The sequence below is a fragment of the Prionailurus bengalensis genome, chromosome B1, assembly GCF_016509475.1.
Source record: "Prionailurus bengalensis isolate Pbe53 chromosome B1, Fcat_Pben_1.1_paternal_pri, whole genome shotgun sequence".
Classification (NCBI taxonomy): Eukaryota; Metazoa; Chordata; class Mammalia; order Carnivora; family Felidae; genus Prionailurus; species Prionailurus bengalensis.
Window position 1 is genome coordinate 96,169,423 of NC_057344.1, and position 16,459 is coordinate 96,185,881.

A 16,459-nucleotide genomic window follows, 5' to 3' on the forward strand; every position below is an offset into this window, starting at 1 on the left:
CTGCAGAGGCTCTCCTTGCCTGCTCTGGGCAGTGTTTGGTCCCTGACCTGAATGTGGTGAGTTTTAATGAGGTGTGCTCTGGTCTGCTTATAAAATGAGACCTGAGGTGGTATCCACCTCCACCAGAACTGAGGCCCTGCAGAACTGTCTGGTTGGGAGATGTGGTGTAGACAGGTTTGTGCTGCTGTTCTGGGGGGAAGGTCTGCCACATAGGGACTAAGACAAGCTTGACTGATGAGAAGGGCACTCCTGCCCAGAGTGTAGGGGGATGGGGTTTGGTGTAAGCAACTCAGGTTGCCAATGCCCATGCTGTGCTGCTTCCCACAGGTGGCTCTGTGTTTATGCTGAGGGGCAGGAGAAAGAAGTGGCATCAGCCAGCTTCTTTGTTCCCAGAGGCCTGTCCATAAATGATGCCTCTCAGGGACTTGCTCTGAGAAGAGCAAATAATCTCCCTACTGTGTGCCATAGGTGCTCTTCAGATCCCTGTTTCTCTATGCTGCCTGCCCCCAGGTTTTTTGCCTGCCTTCTCTGCCAGGAACAGAGGAGTGCCCTCTGCGCTCTATCCCAGCCAAGCCTGCCAACCTTTAAAACCCCATGCTTTAAGCCTCACTGGTTGCAAGAACTCACAAAATTCAGCCCCTATCATTTTCTAAGCCAATGACTTTGGGGAAATATTCTCCTAGTGTATTCCCCTATGTACTCCACTGTCCCTCACCCTTCTGCTTGACCGTGGCTCCCTCAGCAGCACCCATGATCCATTTTTCCCCTAAACTGCATCTCTGCACTTTCTACCTTCTTCAATGTGGCCTCTTCACTCCCTTTAGTTATGGAGTTTGTTCTGTCAGTCTTCAGGTTGATTTATGGCATATTTAGGATGATTTGATAGTTATCTAATTGTGTTTGTAGGACAAGATGAGCCTAGGGTCCTCCTGCTCTGCAGCCATGTTCGTTTCTGCTAATCAAATCTTAGTTAATATACAGTATTATTGTTTATTTTTTATCAAATTTGTTTTTCTAAAAAAACTTTTTGACTCATAAAATTATGTACATAAGCAGACATGTATCTAAGACATTTGCATGTAAAATAGTATAAGCATATAGTTGTTAAACTTCCTTCATAAAATAAAATTAGGATTATTCTTATTGCTTCCTTTAAAGGTTTTACAAGTCTGAATATTTGAAAGGACTGACAAAACTCCACAGAGTAGACTCATATAAGGCTTTTATTTAAATGCAAAAGATACCATGCAGTTAAAAAAAAAAAGAAAGAAAGAAAGAAAGAAAGAAAGAAAAGCATAAGCAGGCATAGAGAGGGCACAGGTGACATTCAGCCACAAGCACCCGTAGGATCTTTAGACAATGGCACACTTTGTCTCCAGAAGATTGAACTACCAAGATGCATGTTTTTTTTGCCCCTCTGATCACATAGTCCATCCCAGCTATCTAACCAGTACCAAATGAAAACCATCAGTTAAAATCCTGTTTGGGGATTACCAGGTGATTTTCAGACTTTAAGCAGCACGTCATAAATCCCACTTTTCATTTCCTGGCTAACAGGGTTAGACATGCATGTATCCCAGTACTTTTTCAGCTATAATCTAGCTATACCACATAGGTCATGACAATTGAAATTCTAAAATAGGGCAAAATTATGATGATAGTTTGCATTTGTATAAACTACAATTAGTTTATAAAAGTGCTTTAATATGCATTACCTTATTTGAACTTTATGGGAATTCTGTGAGCTATACAGGAAAATTGTTATTAATCTGGATTTTATAGCTGCAATTCTGAGACTCAAGAGGTTAAGTGATTGGCCCAGTTTACATGTCTTTTGTGGTGGTAGAGTAAGGTACAGAAGACAGACCTTAACAATTTGTATTCTACAATGTTTTTTAGTATTTCATGCCAAAAATAGAAAGAACTATTCACTTCTTGTAAAATAAGGTAGGAATGAATATATATATATATATATGACTACTACTTATTTTTCTCTCAAGCATAGCTTTTTGTGTTCTAGGGAAATTAGTATAACAAATGCTTTCTGTATATTTTTCCTTTAATGAGTTTAGATTTCTTAAATCCTTTTTTTTTTTAATTTATAACCAAGTTAGTTAACATATAGTGTAATAATGATTTCAGGAATAGAATTCATTGATTCATCACTTACAAATAACAGCCAGTGCTCAACCCAACACATGTCCTTAATGCCTCTCACCCATTTAGCCCATCCCCCCACCCAGCACCCCTCCAGCAACCCTGTTCATCCTCCATATTTAAGAGTCTCTTATGGTTTGTCTCCCTCTCTGTTGTTGTATTATTTTTGCTTTCCTTCCCTTATGTTCATCTGTTTTGTACCTTAAATTCCATGTATGAGTGAAGTCATAAGATATTTGTCTTTCTCTGACTGATTTCCCTTAGAATAATATACTCTAGTTCTGTCCAAGTTGATGTAAATGGCAAGATTTCATTCTTTTTGGTCACTGAGAAATATTCCATTGTCTATAGATACCATATCTTCTTTACCCATCATCAGTCGATGCATATTTCGGTTCTTTCCATACTTTGGCTATTGTCGATAGTGCTGCTGTAAACATTGGGGTGCATGTGCCCCTTCGAATCAGTATTTTTGTGTCCTTTGGATACAGATACCTAGTAGTGCAATTGCTGGGTTGTAGGGTAGTTCTACTTTTAACTTTTTGAGGAACCTGCATACTGTTTCCCAGAGGGGCTGCACCAGTTTGCATTCCCACCAGCAGTGCAAAAGGGTTCCTCTTTCTCCACATCGTCGCCAACATCTGTTGTGGCCTGAATTGTTAACTTTAGCCATTCTGACAGGTGTGAGGTGGTATCTCATTGTGGTTTTGATTTGTGTTTTCCTGTTAATGAGTGATGCTGAGTATCTTTTCATGTGTCTGTTAGCCATCTGGATGTCTTTTTTGGGAAAGTGCCTGTTCGTGTCTTTTGTCCATTTCTTCACTGGATTGTTTGTTTTCTGGGTGTTGAGTTTGAGAAGTTCTTTATAGATTTTGGATACTAACCCTTTATCTGATATGCCCTTTGCAAATATCTTCTCCCATTCTGTTGGCTGCCTTTTAGTTTTGCTGATTGTTCCCTTCACTGTGCAGAAGCTTTTTACCTTGATGAGGTCCCAATACTTCATTTTGCTTTTGTTTCCCTTGCCTCCAGAGACATGTCAAGTAAAAAGTTGCTGTGGCCAAGGTCAAAGAGGTTGTTACCTGTTTTCTCCTCTAGAATTTTGATGGCTTCCTATCTCACGTTTAAGTCTTTTGTCCGTTTTGAATTTATGTTTGTGTGTGGTGTAAGAAAGTGGTCTCGGTTCATTCTTCTGCATGTGGCTGTCCAGTTTTCCCAGCAGCACTTGCTGAAGAGACTGTCTTTTTTCCATTGGATACTCCTTCCTGCTTTGTCAAAGATTAGTTGGCCATATGTTTGTGGATCCATCTCTGGGTTCTGGGTTCTGTTCCATTGATCTGTGTGTCTGTTTTTGTGCCAGTACCACAGTCTTGATGATTAACAGCTTTGTGAAGTAGCTTGAAGTCTGGAAATGTGACGCCTCCAGCTTTGGTTTCCTTTTTCAGGATTGCTTTGCCTATTTGAGGTCTTTTCTGATTCCATACAAATTTTAGGATTGTTTGTTCTACCACTGGGAAGAATGCTGGTGTGATTTTGATAGGGATTGCTCCTTTTAATGACTGAAAAAAAAAATTCTTAAGATCAGTGCAGGAATTTTTTTCTTTGATTTATGTAGAAGAGAGATTTCTATTTCAAATGAGATAGTATATATTTGGAAGAGTTCATAAAATTATTATTCTAAGATTTCCACACATGAAATTGGATATGAGGGACCTAAGTTAAATGTCAAGATATAATTGTACCTGTTACTCTTTATTTCCTCCTTTTATGCTCTTTTATTCATTTATGACTTTTACTTGTCTACTATATGCCAGGCACTGTGCTATCTCCTTAGATTTTAAAAAATAGTAAAATGTGATTTTTGCCTTTAATGATCTTATATTCCATACTTTTTTTATAAATTCACATTTCCACAAGCGAGTAGGTGTTAGTAGCATACAAAGTATTATGTAATTTGCAGACTGGCATTATAGGGCCTTTTGACTAGAAGTTAAGGAAGGCTTGAAATGTGGAAATTTTGACCTGTGTCTTGAAGATGATTGAGGGATGTTTCAGAAAAAGAGGAAGAAGTCTAGGCCAGTCAAACATGTAAGAAAATAGACAATGATGTGTTTCAAGAAACAGTGAGTTTGTGCTCTGTTGTATTTGAAACATAAATTATGTGAAGGGAATTGGTAAAATATGGGACTTTTTGAGGCCAGGTGATGACTAACCTTTATGCCATGTAGAGGAGTTGATTATGTGCCCAAAGAAGTAAGTAGGAAATTCAGAAAATGTTATTAAACACGAATTTTTGCCACTATATACCTTTTATTTGCAGAGAAGATGCATTATAGAGGATGCATTAAGGAGGAGACCCACAGTGAAGCCTTCACTTTGGAAAGTAGTGGAATAGTTGTGGGAAGTAATGATGGGGCCAAAGGTTGGGCCATGAAGTGGAAATGGAATACAATTGAAAGATAATTTTAGAATTAGAATCATTAGGAAAATTAGAATCAGGAGACCATCTATTTAGGGTTTTGGTCTTTGAATTTGGCCAACCACTTCCTTGTTGTTGGACGTGAGATAGCTGAGACAGTCTTGTTATCAAGTGAATTGCATTAGGCCTACATTACTAGTTAGTGACAGAACTGGGTTCGTGACTCTAGGGTTTTCCATATTGCACCCTATTCTGATTGTGTCTCTAACCAGTAGTTATTTTTTTTCTTAATCATGCCATAACCTTGCATTTGTTTATAGTTTATAGTGTACTTAATGTACATTATCTATTTTGTCTTGTTCAGCAAGCTATGAAATAAATAGAATAAGCATTATTATCCTCTATCTGAAGGTAAGAAAACCAAATCAGTGTGGGTGCTATGCTTGTTTAGAATGTATCCAGTTTTATCATTGCTACCTGAATATCTTACTCCTTAAGTTTTTCCTTTCAAAATATATAGAATGTAGGAGTGCCTGGGAGGCTCAGTCAGTTAAGCGTCCTACTTTGGCTCAGGTCATGATCTCATGGTTCATGGGTTCAAGCCCTGCTTCAGGCTCTGTGCTGACAGATCAGAGCCTGGAGCCTGCTTCGGATTCTCTGTCTCATCTCTCTGCCCCTTCCCCACTCATGCTGTGTCTCTATGTCTCTCAAAAATAAACATAAAAAAATTTTCTTAAATGAATAAACATTTTTAAAAAATTAAAGTATATAGCATGTTATAACTGGTAGATTCATTTATTAATACGTTTATTAGTTGCTGTCCTGAAATTATCTCTAAACTTAAAGTAGATTTTAAATGTGTTGGTTTAAGGTGGTCTTGGTTTTAGCTTTGTTGTTTGGTGATCCATTTTGCAAGTAGAAAGGTCTGTTTCATGTCTGATAAATTCAGATTTTTATAAATTGGATTTATTTTTTACTAAAAAAATTTTTTTAATGTTAATTTTTGAGAGAGAGAGAGACAGAGCATGAGCGGGGGAGGGAGACACAGAATCCGAGGCAGGCTCCAGGCTCCAAACTGCCAGCACAGAGCCCAATGTGGGGCTCAAACCCACCAACCATGAGATCATGACCTGAGCCGAAGTCGGACGCTTAACCGACTGAGCCACCCCGGCGCCCCATAAATTGGATTTATTTAAAAATAAAAATATTTCCCTAAAATGCTTAATTTTATATTCTTGAGACCACTTTTTGTAGACAGTTTCTGTTAAATACCAGTTTCATGTTTAATTTGTGAATCCTTGGGCAAGTTGGTAAATCTCTGTCAACTTCACTCTCTTGACTTCAGTTTGATAGAATAGTCTCAATAGTACTTAATTCACAGAGAGAGTTAATTATATTAGTGAGATGATTGCAAAGAATTTAGGACAGTTCCTGGTATTATTGATTATCTGATACATTTTAGCTATTATTAGATTTTTATTTCCTATTGTTTTATGCCAATCAGAATGTAATTATAAATACTGTTAGCCAAAAGTAAATCAGTTAACATTTATTATGAATTTTCCATCAAATAGTTTTTTTAGGTTCAACAGCACTAATATGATTTATATTTAATACCTACATAAACTATAATTAACAAATAAATATGGTCAGTTCCTATACTAAAGTAGTTTTGTTCCTAAAAATGTATTTTTTTTACATAACCCAGGTGTTTTGTATTCATACTTAGTGCTTAACTGGTAGGATATTAAAAATATTTTTTATCTGTTTCAGAAAGTGTCTCTATCCTAATATCTTTTTCTATGGGGAGGCAAGATACTGAAACTTGATAGTAACACAACATTCAATAAACTTGTTATTTTTGTCCTTTGCCACTAAATTTCTGAAAACATTAATAACTATTATACTATCTCAAGACAAATATTTGAATTCATTATGTTCGGTGGCTCTATAATACGTCTGGTGTTTAAGGAATGATTAAGGCACTGAAGCTTTGGTTCATTTTTATAGAAAAGCCAATCAGTGATACTTCTTCAACTCTATAAATTCAAGAAATTACCATAGCTATATTCTACTTAATACTGTCATTCTTGTTAGGTAATTTATTAAGATGATAAAGTACTTTTTCATGAAATATGAATCATTTGAGTATGAAATATAATTTTTCCAAATAAAGTAGTAATAACTCTCACTTTATACCCTTGCCCTTTAGTGATATTTTTCCTTTTCACTCTCTTCCACATGCATTTTATTAGTAATAAAGGGCTCTTTTAGTATCTACCTCTTAGATCCATTTTTAGGTGCACAAGAGTTAGTACTGATTTTATCATATTTGGATTTCTTTTCTAATACTTTTAATTATTTATGGTCTGTATAAAGTGTTTATTAATATAATTTCTATTTTAGGCAAGCCAAGTTAGATCTGAGAAGTGCAGCAGCAAAAGTGGATGAGTTAACCAAAGTAACTGAAGATCTTCAAGAACAGATGCAAAAGAAGGTATTTGCCTCTTTTTAGGGCAATTGGTAGCCTATAGCTTAGTTTTCTATGAATTTTGTTATTAAACTATTTTGGATTAGGTACTGAAGACAATTGCTGGAAAATGAATTAAAAATCATTTTGAGGGGTGCCTGAGTGGCTCAGGCGGTTGGGCGTCTGACTTTGGCTCAGGGAATGATCTCACGGTCTGTGGGTTTGAGCTCCGCATCGGACTCTGTGCTGACAGCTTAGAGCCTGGAGCTGCTTCGGGTCTGTGTCTCCCTCTCTCTCTGCCCCTCTCCTGCTTGCACGCTCTTTCTCTCTCTCTCTCTCTCTCTCTCTCTCTCTCTTTTTCTCTTTCAAAAATAAACATTAAAAAAAAATTCTGTTGCCCTAAATATGAAATGTGAAATTAGGAAGCTAAAGTATAATTTTGGAGATAACTTCTTTCCATTTACTTTATCCTGAGTTAATAAAACAGTAATCATTCATAAACACATCATTACTAAAAGACATATTAATGCAAGATCAAATTTGATTAATTGGGAATATGTAAATGAAGAGAAGCATTTAATACTACATTTTGTATTATTTTTAGAAATACTTATTGGCATAAGAAATTGTTTTTTTTTATGTGTAATAAGGACATTTCACGAGAGTCAAGGAATGGTCAGGCTTTAGATTTAGATGGGTCTAATTATTAAAAAGTCTAGCTCTGGTACTTACTAGCTGTGTAACTTCTCTAAGCCTTATTTCTTAATCTGTAAAAGTTGCTTACATATTTCTAGTAATGGTAGATTCATGAAAGACTTGCAAAACTTCCCATAGATAACAGTTATGAAAATTGGATACATTCTTTCAAACACTGGAACATGTCCCAAAACAGAAAGACACTGAAAGAGGTGTGAATTATAAGTTTTTTAATTTCTGACCTGAGAGTTTCACCAATCCCCATAGTTGTGACTTGAGAAAACAACAGGTTTATATGGACTTAAAATGGCCAAAATCAATGTTTAAGGCTGGAAAAGCAATTGAAAATTTGAATAAAAATTATTAGCAGCAAAAGAAACACAAAAAAGAGAGAGACCTAAATTCTGAGTACAAACTCTGACCAAATCTGTGTCTAACAGCCAAACTATGCATAGTGGAGTGGGAGAGGGAGTCCAGTGAAGAAGTAGGCAGTAGACCTGAAAGCAATCTACTCTTGAAAGATAGAGCTGTATGGAACTAGATATTTGACTTTGCTGCTTTCTGTAATTGAGTGCATTCCTGAAATGTGTGCTATTCAGGCAACAGAAAGCTGAAGACTTAATGTTTGAAGTATCAAAAGACAGAGCCCAGAGCAGCTAGAAATTACAGAGGAATCTATAATAGCAACAAAATCATGAAGAGAATGAGTCCTTCCTCTGCCCAAACTTGACAGATCCTCATATTAGGCAGGTACAGGAGAATTTCTGGGAAGCCTAGTTCAAAAACAAACAGTGGAAAGAAATAAGTGATCAGAGTTGGCAGCTGCTCCTACCGTAGGGGAAACATTTCAGAGTTTGTACCTAAGCAAGATAATTGCCTACTCACAAAAAAGCCAGTAATGCTCAACAAAATAGAATCCAATGTATTATCTATATTATCCAGTTTTCAACCAAAACTTCCTTGACAGGAAAGTGTGACTGACAGAGTTGGGGTCGGGGAAACAGTCCATAGAAACTCACTCTTAGCAGGCCCAGCTCTTAGATTCAGCAGGCAAAGACTTCAAATAATCTGTTATAAATGTGTTCAAAGAATTAAATTACAGTAAAATAAGGTTTCAGTGAAGGAGCAGAAAGAGATTTTTTACTGAGAAATAGAAAATAATTTTAAAAATAGAAATCTTGGAGTTTAGGGGTGCCAGGATGGCTCACTTGGTTAAGCGTCCAATTCTTGGTTTTGGCTCAGGTCATGATCTCATGGTTTCATGAGTCCGAGCCCCGCATCAGGCTCTACACCTGCTTGGGATTCTCTGTCTCCCTCTCCTTCCGCCTCTCCCTGACTCATGCTGTCTCTGTCTCTCTCAAAATAAATAAGCTTAAAAAAAAAAAAAAAAGACATTCCGGAGATCAAAAGTATAACAACCAAAATAAAAATTTTATTAGATGGTTCAAGAATAGATTGGGAAAAGCAGAAGAAATAAGCAATGAACTTGAAGAAACATCAACATAAATTTTCCTGTCCAAAAAACAGAATTTAAAACGAGGAAGAAAAGTGAACAAGTCCTCAGAGATCTATGTGAAAATATGAAGCAAGCCAACAAGAGTGTAATTGGAATTGTGGAAGGGAGGGAAACAGAAAAGATATCTAAAGAAATAATAGCTGAAAACTTCCAAAATTTGGTGGTAAACAGGTAAGATAAACACAAAGAAAATTACTTCTAGACACATCATGACAACGCTGACAACCAGTTATAAAGCTAAAACTTGAAAGTAGCAACAGAAAAATGGCATGAACATGGGAACAGTGATAAGAGTAATGGCTGCCTTCTAATTAAGAAATGTGGAAGCAGAAGGAGTTCAAGATGGCAGAGTAGCATGGAAGCTCTCATCTTGTCTTGAGGGTGAAACGCAAATACATCACCACCAAGCCATTTTGCACATCTAGGAAACTGAGGTTTAACACAACAATCTGCATAACTGGAGCCACAGAACTCGACAGGTATGTGGTGTGGAGGGGTAGACTGAGGGAAAGAACAGCCACGAAGGGTAGGAAGCTGTTTTTGCAGAGGACAGGGAAAGGCAGGGGAGAGTGTGGCGCCTAGGGAGAGTGCAGGAAAAGTACTCCCCCTGAAAGTAGCTGGAGAGAAAGACAAAGAGTGAAAACTCTCATAAGGGGCTGAATAAGAAATCTGTTCCCCAAAATGACTTATGGGGAGAAAGGAGAGGGTTTCAATACCATTAGGATTCTATAAACATTAGAGCACAAAGTCTGAAATTCCAGAGCCCAGTGCTGGGTGGTGGTCTGGTGAGGAAAAAGGGCAAATCCCCAGAACAAGACAATGGGGTCTGAGGGGTCCATGTGCTACACGGAGCGAAGTGGTTCCCTGCTTGGAGAGCATTAGGTAGGGTCCATACAGCCTCCCCACAGGCAAAGGTCCCAGCGGACCCTGGAGAGCAGCCACCTTTGCTGGTATAATAGACAGACACCAGAGTGCAGTGAAACCTGGTACCAGCTGTGTGTTTGAATTGCCACAATCTCAGAACCTCTCCTGCTGCGCAATAACACAATCGTTTTCTCAGGTAAGCTGGTGCCCAGCCATTGATCAGTGAGACCCTGCCTGAGAGAGTTGAAGCAGGTCCAAGCCCCAGGGTTCTCTGAAGTGAGGGATTTTAAAACACAGCCATGTCTGCGATAAAACTATGGAGGGAGGTGCTGCCTGGCAGGCTGACAATTTGGACACAGACAGGATAAAGGCGCAGAGTAGACAGAGACCTAAGACAAAGGAGGGGTACTTGATCATAGGTTGGTTAGAATGCAGAGTTCCTGTGCCAGACTAGGAAGCTAGGTGAAGCCATTTCCACCATTCCTGTATACATGCATGTGTGCATACTAGCCACACTGATCCACCCCATTAAGTTAAGCGGCGCCACCTAGTGGAGAATGGAGCTGTTACACTAAGCCCCGCCCAGCTGTGCCCTCCCAACACATCCCCTAGAAGACCAGCACAAGTCTCTGAATGCTTTATAGAGTGTTTCATAGTTCTAGAGGAAACTGGATGTAACTTCATTCAGGTTTCATTCTGTTTGCTGGTTCATATACTTGTTTGTTTTCTTCTGTCTTTGTTTAAATTGGTTTTTTTCTTTGTTTTTTTCCTCCTTTTCCTTTTCTCGCATACAGTAAGAGAAAATTTTATTTTTATTTTATTTTTTCTTAAAATTTAATTTTTTATTTTATTGTAAATTTTCTATTTCACTTTATTTCATTTTCTTCTATTTTATTTACATTTTTTTAATTTCTAAATTTTATCTTACCTTTTTTTTTCTCTCTTTCCTTTTTTTTCTATACTCTATCACGCTTCTTTCCAGAAGCAGACCAAACATACCTAGGATTTAGCTTCCTTTATTTGACTTTTTGTTTTGTTTTTAATTTTTTAATTTTTATTTTTTATTTCGTTAATTTTTTCTTCCTCCAAAATGACCAAATGAAGGAATTCACTACAAAAGAAAGAACAGGAAAAAATGATAGCCCGGGGCTTAATCAATACAGATATAAGCAAGATGTCTGAACTAGAATTTAGAACCACAATAACAGGAAGGCTAGCTGGGGTTTAAAAAACATTGAATCCTATCTATGGGGGAAAAAAATAAGTAAAATCTAGTCAGGATGAAATTAAAAATGCTACAACAAAGATGCAGTCTCTAATGGATGCCACAGTGGCAAGGATGGACAAGCAGAGCAGCAAATCAGTGATACAGAAGACAGAATTATGGAGAATAATGAAGGAGAAAAATAGAGGGGAACAAAGGCAAGAGAGAACGATGCAGGACTTCGAGAATTTAGTGACTTATTAAAAAGGAGTAACATCCAAATCATAGGAGTCCCAGAAGGTGAAGAGAGAGAAAAGGGACAGAGGGTTATGTGAGCACATTACAGTGGAAAACTTGCCTGATCTGGGATAGGACATAGACATCAAAATCCAAGAAGCACAAAAAACTCCCATTAGAGTCAACAGAAACCAATCATCACCAAGGCATATCTTAGTCAAATTCATAAGATAAACAGACAAGGAAAGAATTATGAAAGCAGAGAGGGAAAAAAAGTCCTTAGCCTATAAGGGAAGACAGATTAGATTCACAGCAGACCTATCCACAGAAACTTGGCAGGCCAGAAAGGAGTGGCAGGATATATTCAATATGCTGAATCAGAAAATTATGCAGCCAAGAAATCTTTATCCAGAAAGGCCATCATTCAAAATAGAAGGAGGGATAAAGAGTTTCCCAGACAAAAACTGAAGGAGTTTGTGACCACTAAACCACTAAATTTTAAGGGGGAGTCTTTGAGTGGAGAAAAGATGAACCAAAACAAAAAAGATCAAAAGCAACAAAGACTACAAAGGATCAGAGAGTATCACCAGAAACTCCCAACTTCACAGGAAACGTAATGGCACCAAATTCATATCTTTTTGTACTCACTCTTAATGTCAATGGACTAAATGCTTCAATCAAAAGACGTAGGGTATCAGAATGGATAAGAAAACAAGACACATCTATATAGATAAGAAAACAAGACACATGTATATTTCAATACAGATTGAAAGTGGGGATGGTGAACCATCTGTCATGCTAATGGTCGCCAAAAGAAAGCTGGAGTAGCCATACTTAGACAAACTAGATTTTAAAATAAAGACTGTAACAAAGAGATGAAGAAGAGCTTTACATCATAAGAGGTCTATCCACCAAGAAGATCTAACAGTTGTAAACATTTATGCTCCAAAGGTGAAAGCACCCAAATATATAACTCAGTTAATCACAAACATAAAGAAACTCATTGATAATAATACCATAAATTGTAGGGGACTTCAACACCCCACTTACAACAATGGACAGATCATCTAAGCAGAAAATCAACAAAGAGACAATGGCTTTGAATGACTGGACCAGATGGACTTAACAGATATATTCAGAATAATTCATCCTAAATCAGCAGAATACACATTATTCTCGAGTGCACATGGAATATTCTCCAAACTAGATCACATAGTAGAGCACAAATCAGCCCTCAACAAGTTCAAAAAGATCAAGATCATACCTTGCATATTTTCAGACCACAACGCTATAAAACTTGAAATCAACCACAAGAAAAAATTTGGAAAGACCACGCATACTTGGAGATTAGAGAAATCCAACTACAGAATGAATGGGTTAACCAAGAAATAAAGAGGAAATTAAAAAGTATCTGGAGGCCAATAAAAATGAAAACACAAAAGCCCTGGGTTGCAGGAAAGGCAATCATAAGAGGGATAATCCAGGCCTTCCTAAAAGGAAGGAAGGTCTCAAATACACAGCCTAACCTTACACCTTAAAGACCTGGAAAAAGAACTGCAAATAAAACTCAAAACCAGCAGAAGAAGAAAAATAATAAAGGTTAGAGCAGAAATCAGTGATATCAAAATCAAAGAAACAGTAGAACAGATCAGTGAAACCAGGAGCTGATTCTTTGAAAGAATCACAAAATTGATAAAACCCTAACCAGATCGATCAAAATGAAAAAGCAAAGGACCCAAGTAAATAAAATCATGAATGAAAGAGGAGAGATCACAACCAACACCACAGAAATACAATAATATGAGACTATTATGAGCAATTATATGCCAACAAACTGGTCAATCTGGAAGAAATGGACAAAGTCCTACAAACCTATACCTACCAAAACTGAAACAGGAAGAAATAGAAGATTTGAACAGACCCATAACCAGTAAAGAAATGAAATCAGTAATTAAAAATCTCCCAACAAATAGTCTTGGGCTGGATGGCTTTCCAGGGGAATTCTACCAAACATTTAAAGAAGAGTTAACACTGATTGTTTTAAAGCTGCTCCAAAATATAGAAATGGAAGGAAAACTTCCAAACTCCTTCCACAAGGCCAGAATTACCTTGATTCCAAAATCAGATAAAGACCCCACTAAAAAGGAGAACTACAGGCCAATTCCTCTGATGAACATGGATGCAAAAATTCTCAACAAGATACTAGTCAACTGGATCCAACAACACATTAAAAGAATTATTCACTACGATCACTGGGATTTATTCCTGGGATCCAGGGCTGGTTCAAAATCTGCAAATCAGTCATTGTGCTAAATCATATTAATAAAACAAAGGATAGGAAACACATGAACCTCTCAATAGTGCAAAAAAAAAAAACTATTTGACAAAATACAGCCTCATTTTTTGATAAAAACTCTCAAAGTAGGGATTTAAGGATCATACTTCAAGATCATAAAAGCCATATATGAAAAACCCACTGCTAATATCATCCTCAATTGGGAAAAACTGAGACTTTCCCCTAAGGTCAGGAACACGACAAGGATGTCCACTCTCACCACTGTTATTTAATATAGTGTTGGAAGTCCTAGCCTCAGCAGTTAGACAACGCAAAATAATAAAAGGCATCCAAATAGGCAGGGAGGAAGTCAAATTTCACTCTTCATAGACAGTATGATACTCTATGTGGAAAACCCAAAAGACTCCACCAAAAAACTGCTAGAACTGAGCCAGGAATTCAGCAAGTCCCAGTATATAAATTCAATATACGGAAATTGCTTGCATGAAGCAGCAGAACAAGAAGTCAAGGGATCGATCCCATTTACAATTGCACGAAAAACCATAAAATACCTAGGAATAAACCTAATCAAAGAGGTGAAAAATCTATACACAGAAAACTATGGAGAGGTTATGGAAGAAATGGAAGAAGACACAGAACAGTGGAAAAACATTCCATGCTCATGGATTGGAAGAACAAATATTGTTAAAATGTTGATTCTGTCTAAGCAATCTACACGTGCAGTGTAATCACTATCAAAATCACACCAGCATTCTTCCCAGTGGTAGAACAAACAATCCTAAAATTTGTATGGAATCAGAAAAGACCTCAAATAGGCAAAGCAATCCTGAAAAAGGAAACCAAAGCTGGAGGCGTCACATTTCCAGACTTCAAGCTACTTCACAAAGCTGTTAATCATCAAGACTGTGGTACTGGCACAAAAACAGACACACAGATCAATGGAACAGAACCCAGAACCCAGAGATGGATCCACAAACATATGGCCAACTAATCTTTGACAAAGCAGGAAGGAGTATCCAATGGAAAAAAGACAGTCTCTTCAGCAAGTGCTGCTGGGAAAACTGGACAGCCACATGCAGAAGAATGAACCGAGACCACTTTCTTACACCACACACAAACATAAATTCAAAACGGACAAAAGACCTAAACGTGAGATAGGAAGCCATCAAAATTCTAGAGGAGAAAACGGGTAACAACCTCTTTGACCTTGGCCACAGCAACTTTTTACTTGACATGTCTCTGGAGGCAAGGGAAACAAAAGCAAAATGAAGTATTGGGACCTCATCAAGGTAAAAAGCTTCTGCACAGTGAAGGGAACAATCAGCAAAACTAAAAGGCAGCCAACAGAATGGGAGAAGATATTTGCAAAGGGCATATCAGATAAAGGGTTAGTATCCAAAATCTATAAAGAACTTCTCAAACTCAACACCCAGAAAACAAACAATCCAGTGAAGAAATGGACAAAAGACACGAACAGGCACTTTCCCAAAAAAGACATCCAGATGGCTAACAGACACATGAAAAGATGCTCAGCATCACTCATTAACAGGAAAACACAAATCAAAACCACAATGAGATACCACCTCACACCTGTCAGAATGGCTAAAGTTAACAATTCAGGCCACAACAGATGTTGGCGACGATGTGGAGAAAGAGGAACCCTTTTGCACTGCTGGTGGGAATGCAAACTGGTGCAGCCCCTCTGGGAAACAGTATGCAGGTTCCTCAAAAAGTTAAAAGTAGAACTACCCTACAACCCAGCAATTGCACTACTAGGTATCTGTATCCAAAGGACACAAAAATACTGATTCGAAGGGGCACATGCACCCCAATGTTTACAGCAGCACTATCGACAATAGCCAAAGTATGGAAAGAACCGAAATATGCATCGACTGATGATGGGTAAAGAAGATATGGTATCTATAGACAATGGAATATTTCTCAGTGACCAAAAAGAATGAAATCTTGCCATTTACATCAACTTGGACAGAACTAGAGTATATTATTCTAAGGGAAATCAGTCAGAGAAAGACAAATATCTTATGACTTCACTCATACATGGAATTTAAGGTACAAAACAGATGAACATAAGGGAAGGAAAGCAAAAATAATACAACAACAGAGAGGGAGACAAACCATAAGAGACTCTTAAATATGGAGGATGAACAGGGTTGCTGGAGGGGTGCTGGGTGGGGGGATGGGCTAAATGGGTGAGAGGCATTAAGGACATGTGTTGGGTTGAGCACTGGCTGTTATATGTAAGTGATGAATCAATGAATTCTGTTCCTGAAATCATTATTACACTATATGTTAACTAACTTGGTTATAAATTTAAAAACATAGTAATAAAAAGAACAATCTTGGAAGCAGAGAACATTGGAAGAGTATGTGAAGTGCTAGAGGAAAAAATAATGCTGTCTACGAATCCTGTGTCAAGTGAAACTGTGCTTTTAAAAATAAAGGGAAAATAAAAGCATTTTTAGATAAACAAAACAGAGAACTCGTCACTAGCAGAGCTATTCTTCAAAGCATGATGATGGTTAATGCTTTATGCTAAAAGGAAATGACACCAGATGGCAACTCAGATATAGGGAGAAAAT

General features: G+C 37.5%; 1 protein-coding gene across 2 annotated transcripts in view; it reads left to right on the forward strand.

Moving 5' to 3' along the window:
* Window positions 1-16,459, forward strand: part of SCLT1 (sodium channel and clathrin linker 1) — a 217,858-nt gene that overhangs the window by 91,425 nt on the left and 109,974 nt on the right. For both annotated transcript variants that reach the window (XR_006295405.1, XM_043568522.1), the window contains exon 10: window positions 6,983-7,073. Coding sequence is in view for 1 of the 2 variants with exons in the window: in XM_043568522.1 (XP_043424457.1) it covers window positions 6,983-7,073 (91 nt within the window). In the remaining variant the exon portion in view is untranslated. The remainder of the gene's footprint in view (window positions 1-6,982; window positions 7,074-16,459) is intronic.